This window comes from Pteropus medius, unplaced genomic scaffold (genome assembly GCF_902729225.1).
Source record: "Pteropus medius unplaced genomic scaffold, Ma_sr-lr_union100, whole genome shotgun sequence".
Taxonomy (NCBI): Eukaryota; Metazoa; Chordata; class Mammalia; order Chiroptera; family Pteropodidae; genus Pteropus; species Pteropus medius.
In genome coordinates this window covers 7,647,205-7,665,852 of record NW_024349802.1, presented here as the reverse complement: position 1 = coordinate 7,665,852, position 18,648 = coordinate 7,647,205, and the positions used below count along the sequence as shown (strand labels likewise).

The 18,648-nt window shown below is 44.5% G+C and overlaps 1 protein-coding gene across 2 annotated transcripts in view; it reads right to left on the bottom strand.

Annotated features, from left to right (window-relative positions):
* Window positions 1-5,588: 5,588 nt before the first annotated feature.
* Window positions 5,589-18,648, bottom strand: part of LOC120581320 (F-box/LRR-repeat protein 21) — a 78,838-nt gene continuing 65,778 nt past the window's right edge. Inside the window, exon 9 of one of the 2 annotated variants that reach the window (XR_005647245.1) lies at window positions 5,589-5,772. Coding sequence is in view for 1 of the 2 variants with exons in the window: in XM_039836093.1 (XP_039692027.1) it covers window positions 5,769-5,772 (4 nt within the window). In the remaining variant the exon portion in view is untranslated. The remainder of the gene's footprint in view (window positions 5,773-18,648) is intronic. The other variant, XM_039836093.1, reaches the window with a different exon arrangement.

The window sequence follows — 18,648 nt, the reverse complement described above, 5'->3', positions numbered from 1 at the left end:
AGAGGAAGGGCAAGGTACCCCGGGAGTGAAAGCCACTGAGGGCCTGCCTTGGGGGAATGGTGGAGGGAGTGGAGAGGAGGGGGCAGGTTTCAGGCGAGTTCACTGGTAGTAGTGACTAGACTTGGAACCTCCCCCCACCCCCAAACCCCGTGGACGTGGAGGTTAAGGGAGAGGGAGTCAGAGACAACCTATAGCTAGGAAGACTGGGTGCATGTCGGGCACACTGGTGAGGGTGCACAGTGGGTGCCCGCAGGCAGGGAGGCATGATTCTGGTGTGTTCACACCATGCCTGATGGCCCCCTGCCTTTCCAGGTGGAGATATGCCAGAGGAAGTTACCCACAAAGGTCTGGATTTCAGAGGAGGAGTGAGGACTGGAGGTGCAGATTTGAGTTACTGCACTAGCAGATGGTGGCCGAAGCCGTGGACTGGGTGAACTCCCTCAGGAGCAGGTGCTGGCAAAGAAAGAGCGAGCGGAAGAGGAGGAGATGGCCGGCTGGTGTCCCGGGAAGCACCATCTAGAGAGAGTGAGGGGAAGCAGAGAAGGAACCCTGAAGGACAGAGGTCCAGGGAGATCCAAAGAGGCCAAAAGGGAAGAAAATTTCAGAGCCACCATCGCTGCTAGAGATTCAACCTGACCCTGTCACTGAGCGGAACCTAGACTATGGCTGACACTCAGAAAACCAAAGACCAAAAGGCTACAGAAAGTTTTCTGGAACTTTCTGACTCCAGGTTGTATCTTCTGCATTGAAGACTAGGGGATGTTCTGGGGTGACTTTGACCTTGGAGAGAGCCAGGTCCTTCCCTGATGTACTGCCTGTCTCCTCCCTTCCCCATCTCCCCAGAAAGACTGAGGTGGAACAGTCACTCCCCTGGCTTCCTGTGGGGGCCAGTCCCAGTGCTGGGGACCTCTGCCACTTTGAGGAAAATGTTCCCTTTGCCTGTCCCTCTGTCCAGGTGGGGCTCATTCTGTTCGCTGGTGAGGACTGTCAAACACACACTTCAGTCTGGAATTATGGGACTTTCCTGAAAGCAACTCTGAGAGAGGAGAATGCTTCTCTTGCTGCACTAGGTTCTGAGTTTGGGCTCCTGGGATTTAGCTGCACTTTATCTATGCATCCTTTTCCTCATTGTGGTGTTATCATTTTCTTATTTTCTCTTTTTCTTTCCTTCCTTCCTTCTTCCTTCCTTCCTTCCCTTCCTTCCTTCCTTCCTTCCTTCCTTCCTTCTTCTTTCTTTCCTTCCTTCTTTCTTTTTTCTGGAGTCTCAGAGAGAAAATCCAGAGCACAGGATAGTAACAACTATTTTGATGATTTCCACATCAAAAAAAATCCTATCTACAGAATCCTATTCTGCTCAGCCAGTGATCATGCAAAGAGACCCTACTCAGTGAGGGCATAGGTATGTCCACTAAGGTCAGGAGCTGGGAAGGCTACACTGGCTTGGGCTGAGGTCTGAGGACACGGCAGCTTCTGTGGATTGGCATCCGAGTCTGAGCTGCTATAAGATGGCCCCTTGTAATCAGTAATCAGTTGGGGTGGTCCTGACCAGAAGGGCAGAGTAAGAAATAATAATAAGTTTCAGAAAAGAATATGCACTGAGAGGGAACAAAGTAGGCTTTGGAAACTTTGCTTGATGGTTTAGGTTTGTGGGTCCCCCAGCCAGGATCAAGGTAGATTGCTGGCCTTGCCTAAACAATGGCATTGGTTTAGCAAAGTTTCTGAGTGAAAGCTCTGGAGGCAGTGATCCTAAGTTCAAACCCCAGACCTGCCACTTACAAACTGTGTGGCCTTGAGCAAATTGTTTTAACTTCTCTGAGCCTCAACTGCCACTTATCTCCTAGAGATGATAATAAAACCTACCTCAAAGAACTCTAGGGTAGATACAAGATATAATTCAAGTAAAGTGGTCAGTGAATATGAGTTGCTTACCTCTCCCCAGTATTTGTTCTGTATAATAGAAGTCACTGAAAAGACATGATAGTTTGGCAACTATAGAAGTAATCATCTGAAAATAATTATTTAAATGATTGAAAGCAAAACATTTTTCTGTTTCAACATGATCCCTTGGCACAGGACATTGGGAAGGCTCAAAGATGTGCAAGCTAGGGCTTGAAGTTTCCCTGGGGCTGGAGCGCTGTCTGCATCGCAACTTTAGGGGCACCTTCAGGGACGATGCCCCTTGCGTGTAAGAGCCTAGGAGCCCTTCCCGGCCCAGCTCCCCCTCTAGCAAGATTCACAGGCTTTGGGCCAAGTAAGGTAATCTCGCTATAAAACTTCCCTCGTCTGTAAAATGAACATTCAATGACTTGAGTTTTTCCATGAGCTCAGAAAAGTGATTATAGTAATACTTCATTTACTGTTTAGATGTTAAAAAAAAAAGAAAAAAAATTCCACATCTAAGCCCTACCGTTGCCCCCTCTCCAAAACTAGAAATGCAGAACCCCGTGAATGTAAATACTTTCTCCCACCAGAGACTGCTGCTGGGGGTGGGGTGGGGGAGGGGTGGTTGTACCACAGGACAAGATGCAGCTGGAGGAAAGAGTAGGGTCCTCCATCCCCTAGTGACCTGGGGCCAACCAGGCCTAGCACTACTCACTCACTACAGGACCTTTCATTTGGGAAGGATTTTTTTCTTTCCATGTTAGATAAACTGAAGAGAAAGGGAGGATTTTTTTGGAACAATAATTGCTAGACTTTTTCAGGCACTTTATAAAAATGACTACTTTCACATTCTGCAGCTCATATGCGATCGCCAAAAACAGTTTAGTTTTTGAAAATAACTCTGTTGAGCTTGACAACAGGCCTTAAACATCAAGATGAATTAGTAGTTCCAACAAGTTCCCCACAAAGGAAACTCAGAAAGAAATCGGTCTGGGTCTGTCGGCGGGAAGGCTGGCATTTGCAGCCTGGCCAACTGCATGGTCCCCTCTTGCCATCCTCTCCAAAGTCCCATCAGCGAAGATAGATGGCACAGTCAAAATAATTTCCAGAGGGCACTTGGCCTTTCTAACCTGCCACCATGTAGTGAATTAGAGAGCTCTTAAAATTTAGTTCCCTAAGACTTGCTAGGGAGAAAGAAAGGGTCGGTTTTGGCATGAGATAGCCAATGTAAAAGAGTATGTGAATCAAATTTTGGGGAAAAGTTCCACTCGTTATACAACACACAGCTCTTAGAACAATACTTTACATACAGCAATTATCTATCCACCTAACAAAAAATGCAAGAAACACCCTGTGTACTAAAATTAAGAGGTGACTGTAGTGCCAATTAGGAAATCTGAATTTGGTTTTTCAAGGATTTTCCATAATCTTGCCATTCAAAATGCGATCTGCAAAACCCCCCACCCCCACTACCCCCACCCTTGTACTGAATCAGATTCTATATTTTAATAAGATCACCAGGTCATTTGTGTGCATGTCAAAGTTTGAGAAACACAGGCCTACAGGATTATGTCAAATAGCTATAGCTGAGTTTCAACTAGGATTCAATTTATGTAACACTTTTCAAGAAATGGAGCCAGTGACAAAAAAGAAATATACCTGAAAATGTGTACCAATGAAATGACCACACTGGAAATCTCTGCTTTCCCACACAGTCATTGGGTATTCATTCAGTGTCCTCCACATACTGAAGAGAAAAAGAAACTGGTGTGTAGTCTGGGTCACCTTCGATTCTTCTCCCCTTTCAAAGCCTGCAAAGCAGGGCAGGGTGATCCTCAGGTTTGTAACAGCGAGAACTGAAACCTGCAGCCTCAGGCGCCTGAATCTCAGAGGACAGAACAGCTGTCACAGCCCTAAAATGGTATTACGTCCCCCGTGTTTACTTTCCTATATGACTTGCTATTTTCACAACTTCTCCAAACACTGGCTTTCTTAATCGGGTGTTGCCAAACGCTACTACTTGCTGGCTAGAACCCAAATTTATTTTCCATGGAAATTGATTTTTTCATTGGAGAGTTCCATTGATTTGCCTCAGATAAAATATCTTAAGAGAGAAGAATCCAGAGGCACTTTGAGGTTGCTTCAATTGTCTGACCTCAAATACTTCTGTGGAGTGATGCCCACAGGAGGCAACTTACCAGATAATTGTTGGCTTGAGAAGCGAAGCTTACCCACGCCTCTCCTCTGCTTCCCTCAAGTTTTCTTGCACGGAGGGCAAAGTCCTCTGAGAAACAGACACCACCCAGCCACAATGCATTCCGAAGTCCGACAGTCCCCATGGCTCCTTCGTCTTCACTTCTTTATTCTCATCACTGGCACCGCCCAAGGTTGGAAAGCAGTGTGCAGCCAGTTTCGTCTCTCTCCCCTCCTGGCCTGCCCACATGCCAGCAGTCACCAAGACACTACAGGTATTCTTTCCAAATCTCTCCTACAGGTGTCTGTTCCTCGCTTCAGCACTCGAATACCCAGATCCTGTCTCAGCCCCCAGGCACCCATGTTTCCCAACATTGTCCGTCTTATCTTCCCCAAATACCACTCCTAGCAAAACATTGTTCTCCTTGGACATTCCCAATGGCTTTTACTGTTTATCAGAGAAAATCCAGACTGTTCTGCCTGCTCTTTTTTTTTTTTTGGTAAACATCTTTTTTTCCTAGTTAAAAAAGACTCTATACACGCACATTATACAAAGCTTGGAAAACACTGAAAAGGCTAGATAAGGGGATAAAAATTATCCATCCATAATCCCTATATCAAAAGATACCCAATGTATTGTCCTCCTATTATACCTGGCCTTTAAGTCCCCTATAGATTTCCTCCTTTTGATCAATCAGCTGCCTGCCCATGTGTCCCAGTGTCAGCCCTGGCTGTGCTTTCTCCGCCTTGCTGGCACACAGCTCACACAGCCCCACCTCTGCCTCCCCTCTGCAGAGCAGTGGGCTCTTCTTTGTCTCCACTTATATCTATAATACTCTCCTTTCAAGACTAGCTTTGCTACTGAGAAGCTGTGTGTCCTCAGGCAAATTCCTTAACCTTTCTGGGCTGCTGCTGTTTTCAGCCGATCTCCCTTCCATGGCCTTCCATGGAAGGCCCTCTTTTTGATGTCTGAGACTTCTAACCTTTAGCCCCTGGGTCTGTCATCACAGTTTGCACCTGTGCTTCTTTTATAACCCTTTCATAACTCAGCACAGAACCCAGTTAACATTTAGGGATTCATTAATGTGTTTTGAAAGGTCCGGCCTAAATCTCTTCTGGCGCAATTCACACCTGCTCCAGTGAGTTGGTCGAGACCAGAGGGAGATGAGCACTGCTTTGGGTGGCTGCTCCGCCACACGCTTTGGACCAGCCTGACCAGTGTGGCCCACCAGGGCAGGCAGAGGCTCTGAAGGACCTTAAAGAACATTGGTCCTGGCTTCCCTCCCCAGCTTCCCTGGCTGGGTGTTCAGAAACAGCAGGAAGAAGCCAGCTTCTCTGGAGCTCAGCGCTTCCAGTACCACATCCCAATCTGTCTGTCCTTCTTTGCGAGGTGAAGAGAAAGCCCCCACTTCCTCAGCTAAGGGGCTGTGCTGGCATCAGAGAACAGAAACAGAAGGGCGGCTGAAGCTACCTTCTGAGCTGCAGCAGCCATTATAAGAGCCGTGTTAGATGTGCCTAAGAAAGTGCTCTTATGCAGACACCACCCTGCCTTACCTCAAATTGCCCTGCACGTTCGAATCCATAGTATAGAAGGTAATTCGTGCAGGCCGGAGAGCTTGTGAGATGAGAGCCACAGAATTCTGTCTGCTGGTTTTAACATTTGGGGTGTGCTCATTCTCCAGACCGGAACCTTTTTACCTTGGAATGAAAGGACAAAATTAACCCCATGGGAGTATTCCATGATACTCATACTGACTTTCCTGGACCCTCCACTCCTCTCCCCCACCCTCAGAAGTCAGGCTCTGGGCCTATCCAAGAGGACTGGGCCCATCCTAGAGGACAAGGCCCAAGGGCACCAGCTAACTGCAACACCCCCTCCCCAGCCTTCCCCAGCATTTTCTTCCTTGATCCCATCATTTCATTCAGAGAGCTCCTGATATTTTAGCTGGACAGGAATGGGGTAAATACTGTGATAAAGGGAGGCGTGGGGAGGGGCTTGGATTGCTGTTTCTCAAGACTGTGAAAGCAGGGATTAGCCTCCAAGGTCCCCCCAGATGACGCTGTGTTTGGGAAAGGCTGTGAGTCTGAGAGTGACGCAAGGACACAGTCAGAGGAGGAAAACAGATATGTGCATGCACGTGCACACGCAGAATACCGGCCTATTAAAGAATAACTATAGCTCACCAATGGCAGGGACTATTCTAAATACTTTCCATGCCTTAAGTCATTTTATCTTTAAAATAATCCTATGGGTTGGGTATTGTTATTTTTTCTGTTTTACAGATGGAGAAGGCAAGGCCCTGGGAGGGGAAGGAACTTGCCAGAGGAGTGACGAAGCCAGTAAGCAGTCGAGTCGGCGTCTGCACGGAGGCGGCCCTGCTCCCAGTACCTGCCCTCCTTATGCCACTGCACTATGCCCCTCTCCAAGTAGGGTAGTTGCACATTTTTTGAAAGCCTTGGAACCTTCTATCCTTTACAGAGATGTTCATGGAGCAAACCCCTGCAAGTCGCCAGCAGCCACTCTGGTGAATGAGGCGGCCCTGGTGAGCAAAGTGCCCGCACAAGGCCACTCCCCTCTGACCCCACACAGGCAGGGAACTGAGTGGCTGGACCACTATTTATTTTCACCATGAAATCAGTGTCCCTTTGAGTGGATCGGCCAGGATTATTGACTAATCCTCAACAATTTTGCCTAGGCCACTCCTGGCCTACAAAAAGAGTGCTCCATATAGATTGCATAGTGAATCCAGTAAGCCGTGCTTCCCAGGCACAGGGGACAGGTTACCAGCTAAGTGCTACGGCTGCTCCTGCAGCCCTGACTTTGGCCTCCTCCGAATCATCCTATTGCAGCATCTGCATCTGATAAAGTCTCTGGAATTTAGTTAAATAAAAAGAAATGCCACTCAGCTGGTTATGGGCAAGAGGGGAATTGCTTTTCTGAATCCATGGGCAGTGCATCTCTGTCTTTTCCCAGCATCTGGGAAGGCACCTGAGGGGGTCTGCAGCACTGACACTGGGGCTCCCTGGGGCTTGGGACTGCGCATTCCCCAGCCACACCCCAATTTACCATCACGTAGCCTCTAGACTCCAGGTGCTAATTTAGGGTCTCAATTCCTGTGAGATAAACGTACTGAGGCAGAAGCCAGCAAAGTCCTACCACTCCACCTCGATTGTCCAGTCTCCTTGGCAGCCTTCTGTGCTTCACACTACTGTGTGGCTCTGGTTGGCTAGGTGAGCCATTTACTTCCCTAATGTGTTTCATATTGGAGATGGACTAACATATACTAAGCGGTCACTATTTCTCTTAAAGCACCATAAAAGTACAGCCACACCCTCCTTATCCACGTGGGATATGTTCCAAGACCCCCAGCGGATGCCTACAACCACGGATAATACAGAATCTATATACAATGTTTTTCCTATACATACATACCTACAATAAAGTTTAATTTATAAATTAGGCACAGTAAGAGATGAACAACAATAATTAATAAAATAGAACAATTATAACAATATACTATAATAGTTATGTGAATGTGGTCTTTTCTTCCGTCAAAATATCTTATTGCACTGTACTCACCTTTCTTATAATGTGAGATGGTAAAATGCCTTATTAAGTTGAAAACTTGCACCTTTTCACTCAAAGGAAGCATATCCCAATTACCAACATCACATCACCACCGTCACACTTTGGGGCCATTATTAAGTAAAATAAGGGTGACTTGAACACAAGCACTGCGATGCTGTGACTATTGATCTGATAACAGAGACGGCTACTAAGTGACTAACAGGCAGGTTGTATATACAGTGTGGATGCTCTGGACGAAGGGGTGATGCCCCTCCCGGGTGAGACGAAGCAGGATAGCGCATTTCATCACATTACTCAGAATGGCACACAATTTAAAACTTAAGAATTATTTATTTCTGGAATTTCTCCTTTAATATTTTCAGACCATGGTTGACCATGGGGTATAGAAACTGAGGAACAAGGAACTGCGAAGAAGGGGGGGAACTACCGTATGTAAAATAAGAAATGAAAGATAATTTTTTTGGTCCTTGGCACAACCCCACATGTGACAATACTTCAGCAAGGCGCATTTAAAAAAAAACAAAAACAAAAAACTTTTATTCCTTGTTTAATTACTGATTGAACATTAATTATCTGTGCTTGAGAATTCTTCAAACTAATGGCATTTTATTTAACATTTAAGACAATAAAAATCCCAGGACAACCAAAGAATTAAAACAACGCCTGGAGTCCATAGAAAAGATTCGCCTACGTTAATGAGCACATTCTGATCAATTCGAGTTAATCCTATCGCTCTACCTCATTTAAAAAAAAAACACTACTGAAAATGTATGGACAGCCAGCTTGCTCCAGAGAATGGTTCCAGACTAAGTGTACAGACACTTACTAAACTCATGCTACATGCCTGGCAGTGGGCTGCAGGCAGCGGTTCTAGAGATGAGTCAGTCATTCTCTGGCCCCGAGACAGTCTGGTGGGGGAGCCAGGAGAATATACAATAAAAGAAGTGGCGGATACAGGGCTCTATGAGACAGAACTCCAAAGGGAAGTACCCAACCACACAGCGGGGGGAGGGGTAGCAAAGGGTGGGAGGGGCAGCGGGGTCAGGATTCTTCCCAGAAGAGGTGATTCATCATCTGGTTGAGAGGGAAGCCAAGTCAGCAAGGTAGACTGCAGCTCATCAAACAGAAACCGGAGACAGGGTTAGTACCAGGGGCAGACTGCTGGTCTGGGTTTCTGGTTCTTGTTAATGCTTTATGTAGTCCAGAGATACAAAAGCCTGAAAGAATTGCTCTTCTGTGCATCCATTCTTAGCGGCCAAGAACAATGCCATACTGATTATTCTATTTAAGATCATCTCTCCCCCTTTCCCCTACTGCCGCCCCCCGCTCCCAACCACCTTGCGTTGTATAGAAATCTACTAAATATCCTAAGGCTTGATTTTTTTCATCCTTCTCAAAAATAGACCCAAGCCTTCTATGTGGGCACTTTCCAAACTCTGATAGCAATAAGCCCTGGAGCGGGACCCTGGGCCCTGTGGACTCTATTTCATCAACAAGTCAAGGCACAGGGTGCTGGTGTCACACCAACACAGTGCGAGTTCCTTCTAAACTTTCTCGATACAGTTTAAAGGAGGATAAAAGGGGTAGCAAGTGTGTATTTGTGTGTGTGCATCTGTGTGTTGGGCAAACAGCAGACTCACCTGTGTGCCCCAACCCAATAACTGCAAATCCTATGGAGCCTTTGAGACAGATGCGGCAGAGTTCTGCCAAATTGGGAGGGGCACGAAGCTCAGGGCAGAGCTCATAAAGGCTTTGCTTGGTGATTAAAGTCCAACACAATATGCAACATCAAAATCATGTTTGTTTAGATACGAAGTTCATCCAAGACCCCATACATAAGACCTTGGCCTGTTTTTGTAGACTATTGTGACAGTTGTGGCCCTTTTTATTTTTGGCTCCTATAATTTACATCGGGGATCTGAGGCAATTGCTCCAAACCAGTAAATTAATAAATAAATAATGCAGGGTCACGAGGCCTGGGCTTTCATGCCTCTTCTTTCTTTATAACTGTTTCCAGATGTGGGAGTTGGCACAGTGTCAGCTCAGTGACAATAACTAATGAAAGTCCTTCCTCCCCAGCTAACAGCAGGCAGCTACCGGTCCCAGCAGAACAGCCTGTTTGTGTTTTCATTTCAGAGGACTCACTTGGCTGGAAGCATGGCCCTTGTTGAGTGTTCACCTGGCATAGGCCATGGAGTTGATGACAGCCAAACACAAGAACCTCAGTGCAAGGTGTCTTCTGAAAAAGACTGTGGAATCTGCACTTTCAAGAGCAGTCCCAAATGATGGAGAAAGATGAGGGCTGGATGTGGCATCAAACATCTCATTGCTAAGGCAAGGGCGCACGTGTGATCATTAGCCTGTGACCCCGTCCTTACCATTGATGAAATGTTTCCTTTGTAGTTCCTGAGAGGGGAGGCGAGAAATGTGTTTTTCCTGACTTCAGGGTGCTTACAATCTGAGACGGGGTGCACAGTCTTGAAGTAAGCCCAGAGGAATGACTAAAGCCAGATGAGATTTGTCAAGGATGACATCCTGAAAAATATGCACATCGAGGGACTCATACAGGACAGGGGAGCCTTTTTTGAGTAGCAAAAAGAAGCGCTCTTAGAAAATGGCAGGGTCTAGCGTGGTTCAAGTGGCCAGTCTCCGTGTGCAGGGAACTTCGCTCTGGAGCTTGGACCTCTGTTGATGTGCCAGTCAGGCTGTAAGTGGCCCACAGCCTGAGGCAAGGCCAGTGGAGCCCAGGCTTCTCACATTCTGCTTCAGTTCCCTTCTGACTTTTGAAAAAGTCTCCTTCTTCTGAAGATTTTTATTTGCCATTCAACCTGCTCATTACGAACACAGGGAAAATCAACTCTGAATTTTTAAATCGGCAAACATATAAATTAGTTTGACATAAATGTGGCCTTCTCTAACAGACAGGGAAGAAGTTTGCCTGTGTGGCGGAGCCAACTGTAAGAATGAATTCCATTGCTTCCTAGAACACAAGCAGCACTTACTTGTGGATTTCCAGGAAAAGCCCGCAACTGGGAATGCTCTGAAAGGTCCAAGAAAATATTTGCTTTCATGTCTCAAAAGATATATCTGATCTCAATTGGTTTTGATTTGTCAGTGGCCAGAACTTATTTCCCTGAGTCATTTGCAGGAGTTAATTTTGCACACTTAAACAGAGAGCCCTGAATAGTGTGAGGGAGAGAAGGAGAGCTTGTGGTTGGCCCAGGGCCACTTTGGGGAAGCAGGAAAGGCTGAGTCTGTTTGCTGGCGACAGGGTCTGATCTGCCAGGGATAGAGCGAGGGTCTAAATGGACAGACAATACTGCTCTCCCATCTCTGCTGCTGACTGTGCCTTTCCCTGGTCTCGGATGCGAAAGGCAGGCTGAGAAAAGCCACGTGTTTCATCCAACCCACAGGTCCACAGCCCAGCCTCAGGGCCACTGAGTGTGCACATCTCTTGCGGGTGAAATGCTCCAGTATAATCCTGCTTTTGGAACAATGCATGAAAAGATATTTCAGAACATGTCTTCCCGGGGCTTCGTGTCTGAGGGGCCAACAGATGGGGTTCTGTCAGCCTCTCTCCTGGCTAGATGGGTTCCATGCTCAGATCCCGGGATGTATGAGATGAGCTCTGGAGAAGTTCTGGGTGGCTTTCTTTTCTAGTAAGTTCAACACCCAATGAGCAAGTACTTATTGAGGTGTCAGGTGAGGGCATGTTGCATAGTTGAGCAAATATGAGGTAAACACAAAAGATATAGAAGATTATTTGTGTTTTTCAGAAGCATACCATCATCCGGGAGGGAGAACAAAAGGGAAGAAATTAAGTTGAGTTGGAAACCTTCGTCTCGAAGGCCAAGTTTATTAAGGTCTTTTCTGCTCTCAGGACCCAGAAAACTCTTTCTCATTTCCAGGCCTATAAACGCATTTTCTCTGCTGGCTGGCTTCCACTTGTCTATTTGATTTTAGTTTCGACAACACTTTTTCCAAGAAGCCTTCCCTTCCTTTCTCTGGGCTTGCGCTGGCCCCTATTTTTCTACTACTGTGGCATCTGTCAGGTTGTAATTGTCTGGTGACATCTAGCCTGCAAGTTTAGTGAGGGCGGGGGAAATGCCTGTCTCATTCACTCCCCTATTCTCAGCATCCATTCACTGATTCATTAATTTATTGCTAGAGTACCTAGCGTGAGCCAGTCAGATGATCAACGAAGAGAAAGGTCATTGTGAGGCTTTATTACTGGGGTAGGCATGCTGGAGGAGGTGCACTGTGAGGTCTTCTTTGAGAAAGTTTGAAAAGGGAAGATAGTAGGCCCGGAATCTAGCCGCATCATGCTACCACCCTCCACGCCCCGGAGATGTCTGGGCTTCCATGGAAATAAAACCTGTGAACCATTAACAAGTAGGAAGGGTGTGTACATTCAAGGAGCTCCTACCACATGCCAAGACAGCTTTTCAGATGCCAACCATATTAATAATATCTGCCATTCACCTCGAGCTGGCAGCCGGCCAGGCCACTTCTTAGGCTCTCCCATTTGATCTTTCGACAATCTTGCCGAGATGGTTGTCCCTGTTTTTAACAGAGGAGGGACTGAACCTCAGAAAGGGCCGAGACCACACAGTCACCAAGCCAAATTTTAAAGGTGATATTTAAAGATCTTTATCATATGTTTACACAACTGCCAAAGAAATCAGAGCACTTTGTTTTAAATAGGTTCATTATATTTTCATTAAAATATTAAAACTGTAGATTTGGTTCATACGATTTGTAGAAAATGTCTGCTATACATCAACTCTACTTCTTATCGGCCATGTGACCTGGGGCAAGTTACTTAATCTCCTATACATTAATGTTCTCTATAAATGAGGAATAATAGTACCTATTTATAGGTGCTGTCAGGAGGATTCGATGAGTTAATTCACATAAAGTGTTTAGAATGGGGACTAGTCCATACTACTAAATAAATGTTTGCTATTATTGTTATTGTATTATATATAATTATAATATATAATAATAATTATTATTATTTGGTCCAATTGTGAAGCCAGTCCTCATGGCCAACATTAGCGAAAGCAAATGTACATCAGAAAAGTACAATTTCATTTTTTAATTCAAATAGACACGTTACTACTTGCCCTCCTGACACCCTTCTAGTAGAGACAGATAAGGCTCTGAGCCTTATGAAACCAAGTGCAATACCACCGCTACTTCTTGCTTTGATCTTGGGAGCCTGCGTTTTCTCATTGTCCTCGGTTAGGTATCCCGGGAACTTTTGTGTTCTGGCACAGCACCCTATGATAAGCTGGATGAGAGGGAAATCTTGCTTTAGCCAAGCGTGAGAGAGGAGACTGGGAAAGGGGAGGTGGGAATGGAGAGTCGGCATCGAGGAGGAGTGCTCTCAGGCAGATCTGCTGTAGGAGAGCATACATGTGGAAGCTGAGAACATGAACAGTGGTAAAAATTACATGTGGCTACAGCCCCGGATGGTCTTCCTGTAGCCCTAGTGGTATGTGTGCCTCAGTTTAAAATCCCCTTTTGTCCTTGTTACTCAAAGAGTGGTCCATGGACCAGAACCACTGGCATCACCTCTAGAATAAGCCCCGCGCCACTGAATCAGAATCTACTACAAACCAGTGATTCCGAACCTTGGCAGCATCTTCCGATCACTGAGCACAGGGAGCTTTTCACAAATCCTGAAGCCTGGGGCCACACCTCAGACCAAGAAACCAGAACCCTGGTCCTGTGGTCCAAGCAGCAGTTTTTAAGTTTGCAGTGATTTCCCTATGTGGGCAATGCTGAGGCCCAGGGATACAGACTCATCTGCAGTAGCAGGCCAGCCCCACCCCACCCCAGTTCATAGCAGCATGCTCATCTCCTCTCAACAGGGCTACTGGGGAGCCCCAGCCCTGTCTCACCCTAGGCCAGACCCTCTACAACCTGACCTGACTAATCTTCCCAGCCTTTTCTCCAAATGCTCTCCCAACCAAACTGGAGGACTTGCTCTTCTCCAAATATGCCTCAAAGCTTACCATATGTTCACTTTCGATCTGTCTTCTACTCCATTTCTGGCCCAAATCCTGCCCATCTTTTGAGGCACATCTTAAATACACTTCCTTCATCTGATCCTCTCTGCCTGGTGGTTTTATATGACCTTCTCATGGCTCACCACAGTTTCTACTTTGGATTCATATTGGGGATCTTCTTTCCCCATTCCACCTCACCCCTTAGGCTGAAGGCTGTGAGGGCAGACTGGGGTCCCACTTACCCTTGTTCACCCTGGCCGTTGGCTTGGCACACAAGAGCTATTCACAAACAACTGCACGCCCCACCCCGCTCCTTCCCCAGGGACAGGACAGGCCCAGGACAAGCACCTGGAAAATTTAGCCAAAGCCTGAGAGCCCTTGCTATGCTGCAAACCATCTCCACCACTGCTGGGGGTCACTTGGCACACCAATCTGGTTCATTAAATTAAAGCTATTTAAAATTACTACCCTAAGGGGAGTGGGCAAAACCCACATTAGGCAATTTGCTTTGGTTTCTGCAACATAAAATTTGCCTGGAAATAAAACGTTTTCTATCATGTGTAGCAGTGTTAATACAGAACTTCAAATGTGGGCTCCCTCCCTTCTAAATAATAGTCTTACTCTTTGGTGGCACAAGATAGGTTCATTACCACAACCAGCAGAAGCCTGACCACCGCTCTTCAAAGAGAACATTCTCCAATTGCTCCTTTCCCGCTCACTCTGGCAGCCTGAGCCTGACCTCAGTTCAAACCCATGATAAATGTTCTTTTAATGCAGAGACTTGCATAAGCATTTGAGCTTGGACTCCTCTGTTTTCCATTCATGCTGTGAAAATCATTTACTAATTTGCTTTTATAAAACTTAGACATATTTAATATCTAGAGACAGGACACAAGGAGGAGGAGTTCACCCCACCATCACTGCCACCCATATGCCTTCCTCCCCAGGGGTCTGAACTCACAGCTGCTGCTCCTTTAGTGCTGGTGGCTTTCTTCATTTCCGCTTTATGCACCTGCCAGGCACCCACTTTCATTTTAATTGAGCTCTAAATGATACATAACATTGTATTAGTCTTAGGTGTACAACATAATGATTTGCTATAGAGAGCAAAATGATTACCATAATAAATTTGGTAAACATCCTTCACCATATAGCTACAAATCTTTTTTTCTCATGATGAGAACTTTTAAGATCTACTATGGTAGCGACTTTCAAATATTCAACACAGTATCATCAACTATAGTCACCATGCTGTACATTATATCCCCAGGACTTACTTATTTTATAACTGAAAATCTGTACCTTTTGACTCTTTTCAACCATTTCGGCTTTCACCCTCTACTCTCGTGGCAACCACCAATCTGTTCTCTGTGTTTACAACCTCGGTTTTTGTTTTTTCAGATTCCACATACAAGTAAGATTAGGCAATTTGCTTTGGTTTCTAACTTATTCTAACTTGCTTCTCTAACTTATTTTACTTAACATGACGCCCTCAAGGTCTATTTATGTCGTTGCAAATGGCAGAATCTCCTTTTTTTTCTGAATAATATTTCCTGGTGTGTGTGTGTGTATATATATATATATATTTTTTTCTTTATTCATCCACTGATGGACACTTAGGTTGTTTTTGTGTCTTGGCTATGGTAAATAATGCTGCAGTGAACATGGAGGTGCAGATACCTTTTTTGAGTTAGTGATCTGGTACCCATTCTTCCTATGGCTCTGCCAGCCCACATTTTAGACAAGGTTCTGATAAGTATCAGTGTGGGTCACATTCAAAGTTCATTTTTTTTTTCTCTCTGAGATAGAATTTGTACTGACGAGGAGGTTACAGGTATATGGCAAGATTTATGAAAGAGTGAGCAATTTTTTGTGTTGTCATCTTCTTAGTACCAAACCATAGCTCTCAAGTGAAATTTCAGAAAGTGTTGCTTCCTTCTTACATACACTTAAGAGAAGGGGTATTTAACAGAGATAGAAATAAGTCAATCTTTCTGTGTCTCACCCGGACTAGTGATATTAAGGCGGCACCCCCACAGGGCCCCCAGTTAGAGCAGGGCAAATTTATGGTACACATTTAAAAGAATCTCTCGACTGTTAGAATGGGAATGGGTTGCAGAAGCTGGTGTCCGAGGAGATCTTTAGGACCATACAATCACCCAGTACACTTGGCTGAAGATGAGCACTGTGAAGAGGGCTGGGGAAAGAGACTTTTGAAGGCTGTTCCTACCCTGGGATTTTGCCATGTGTGCAGTCCGCCTCTGGCCAGAGCCAGATGAAGGTGCTATCCTCCAACTTTCGCTTACATGCCTGCATCTCAACAAATGTTTCTAGCTGTACAACTTCCACTCTACCGTGAGCCTTCCCTCTCACATAGAAACTTCAGCTCAGCGGAGAAAAAAATTGAGCTTTCTGGGCCAGACAACAAGAAACTTTTGTTTGCACAGGCCTGTACATTCATCTCTTCATAGATAACACAACTGTCGAAGATCAGAATTCTGAACTGCTGTTTGTTTCCAAAAGTTCTTGAAGAAAATGCCACCTCAAAGCCACTCAGAGATTTATTCTTTGAGTTCAAAATTTCTGATGAGAACTGCAATTTTTGCCATTTTTCAAGAAAAGCTTGAATTAGACACTTATAGTAAGAAGAGGAAATGGCTTACAAACTATCAGCGTTAATTCTTGAGATTCCGTTTAATTACACAATACTCTACTTCCTCTTCCTCAATTAACATGAACAAGCAATTGTCTGAAATATTAAATATACAAAACCACAGCAAATACTAACGAATCCTAAAATCGTGTATGTGTGCTCTTTATGAACAAAGAAAAGCTGACAGCATTATAGAAAGAAAAGACTAAATAAGGGAGAGAGTCCTCCCCCTCGCCAAGTTCCTTGGGGATTCTAGGAAACCATTTTTCAAGTTTATTTCTGATTTTCGAAAGCATAGACCGATAATAATAAATAGCTTTTAAATCTTTGGCCACAACCACCCAGAGTAAATTGCTCCCTTATTTACCTAGAGAGAATAATTATCAAGCGAAAGATCCTCTCTTGTTCCTCAGCCATGATTTGCTTTGAATGCATCTATTCAGGTCACATTCAATTTTTTTCACATATGCGAACACTTAGACATTGGAATAAGTTTCCTGTTAGCTGTCACTGTGTATTGTTTTTCAACTTCAAAAAAAAAAAAAGATTTAAAAGATTATCAAATAAAAAATATCCAAAGCTTAGAAGAAATCCTCGTATTGTATTCTCAACTACTTTATATCTCTCTTATCACAAGGTTAGATTAAGCAATACTTTTGGCTGTTTTCCCAAACACCCAGACATATTTTATATGAAGTGTGAGTCATGTCGGCATTGCTTTCAGGGTTTGGGACAGTCTCCTTGGAGTAAAGAATAAATGGCAGTCTTAAATTATTGGTGATGATGGATTGGGAACTAGACATTTATCCAAGTGAAGAAAAATAAAATAGGAAAATGTTGCCTGCCAACTTTAAATAAAAAGAGCTGATTGTCTTATACAAGTTGTGTCAACTAAGAAGTATGGGATTGTGGCGGAGCCTGAAAAGAACGAATGTTAGAGGCGAGCTCCCTCATGAATGAAATAATTTAAACTCTAGAGCAAACTGTGGACTTCTAAGAGTTTTGTGGGGAAAGAAATTACTATTTTCCTCCGTCCAATGTTATTTTCCGTGTGGTAAAGTTTCATAATGGCAATTTCAATAGACAGTGAAGTCAGTAATTTCCTAAAATGTTGATTTTAATCCAAATGCTATTTAACAAACGTGATAAAACAAAAACGATGAATGTATTTGTACCTAGATCCTTGGCCCTCTTGACATCCTCATCTGAGGAGAGTTTCATTTCTGCCAGACCAATTTTTGTGTTTTTGAATCAAGATATCAGACTGAGGAAAAAAGAACCAGAGAAACAGGAGGAAAAGGAGACAGTGAGGAAGTCTTCACTGATGTGACTCAGTGCTGTCCCAAACAAACGTAACATGAGCTACATATGGAATTTAACATTTTCTAGTAGCCATATTAAAAAAGTAAAAAGAAATAGGTTAACTTAATCCTAAATATATATTTTAATGAACCCAATATATTTCAAATATTATCATTTCAAAATGTAATCCGTATAAAAATTAGTAGCCAGATATTTTTTTTTTTTTAATATCAAGTGTTCACAATCCAGAGTTTATTTTACACTTAAAGCACATCTCAGTTCCCTAGCCACATTTCAAGTGCTTAATAGTCACATGTGGCTAGCAGCTACGGAATGGACAGCACAAATCTGGATGATAAATTCCTGAGATAGGGGAGTAGAAATGAAGAAGAAAAACCATGTGGGCTATGGGTTTGGGAGTTATGAAGAGATTTTGAAGAGGGACGTGCTGGAACAGCTGTGAGCTGTCGGGTCAATATATAGAATTGCTGTGCAGCAGGTACTTAGATCCCTTTCAGAATTTTCAAAGAGTAAAAATAAAATATTTGAGTTATTTTGAAAGTAATTTGGGTAAATAGACTGTGTTTCTTGAAACTGGACTACTTGGTCCTGGCTTTATAAGGGCTTTATATATGCAACACGGATGGAGAAGAGGTAGGCAAAAATGTAGGGAAGAAAGACACTGGTGGTTGTGGGCAGAGGCCAGAGCTTTATTACTATATACATCTGCACAAAGAATGCCTGTCCCTTGTCTGGCATGGGTCACAACCAACCCAAGAGGGCACAAAGTCAGTACATCAATCAGATACAAGAGAGGATATCAACTGGAATGGCTCATTGGTGTTTGCAGCAGTGGTCTCTGAATCCTTGGAGATAGGCGTGGCCACTTGACACAGATCCTGACATGCAGTGTAGTGGGGGGTGGTTACCCTGGCTACAACAGTGCAGAACAGGATAAAGGATGCCGGCTGCCATCCTGTTGCCTTTGGATGCTGTGGACTAAAGGTGCACCACGA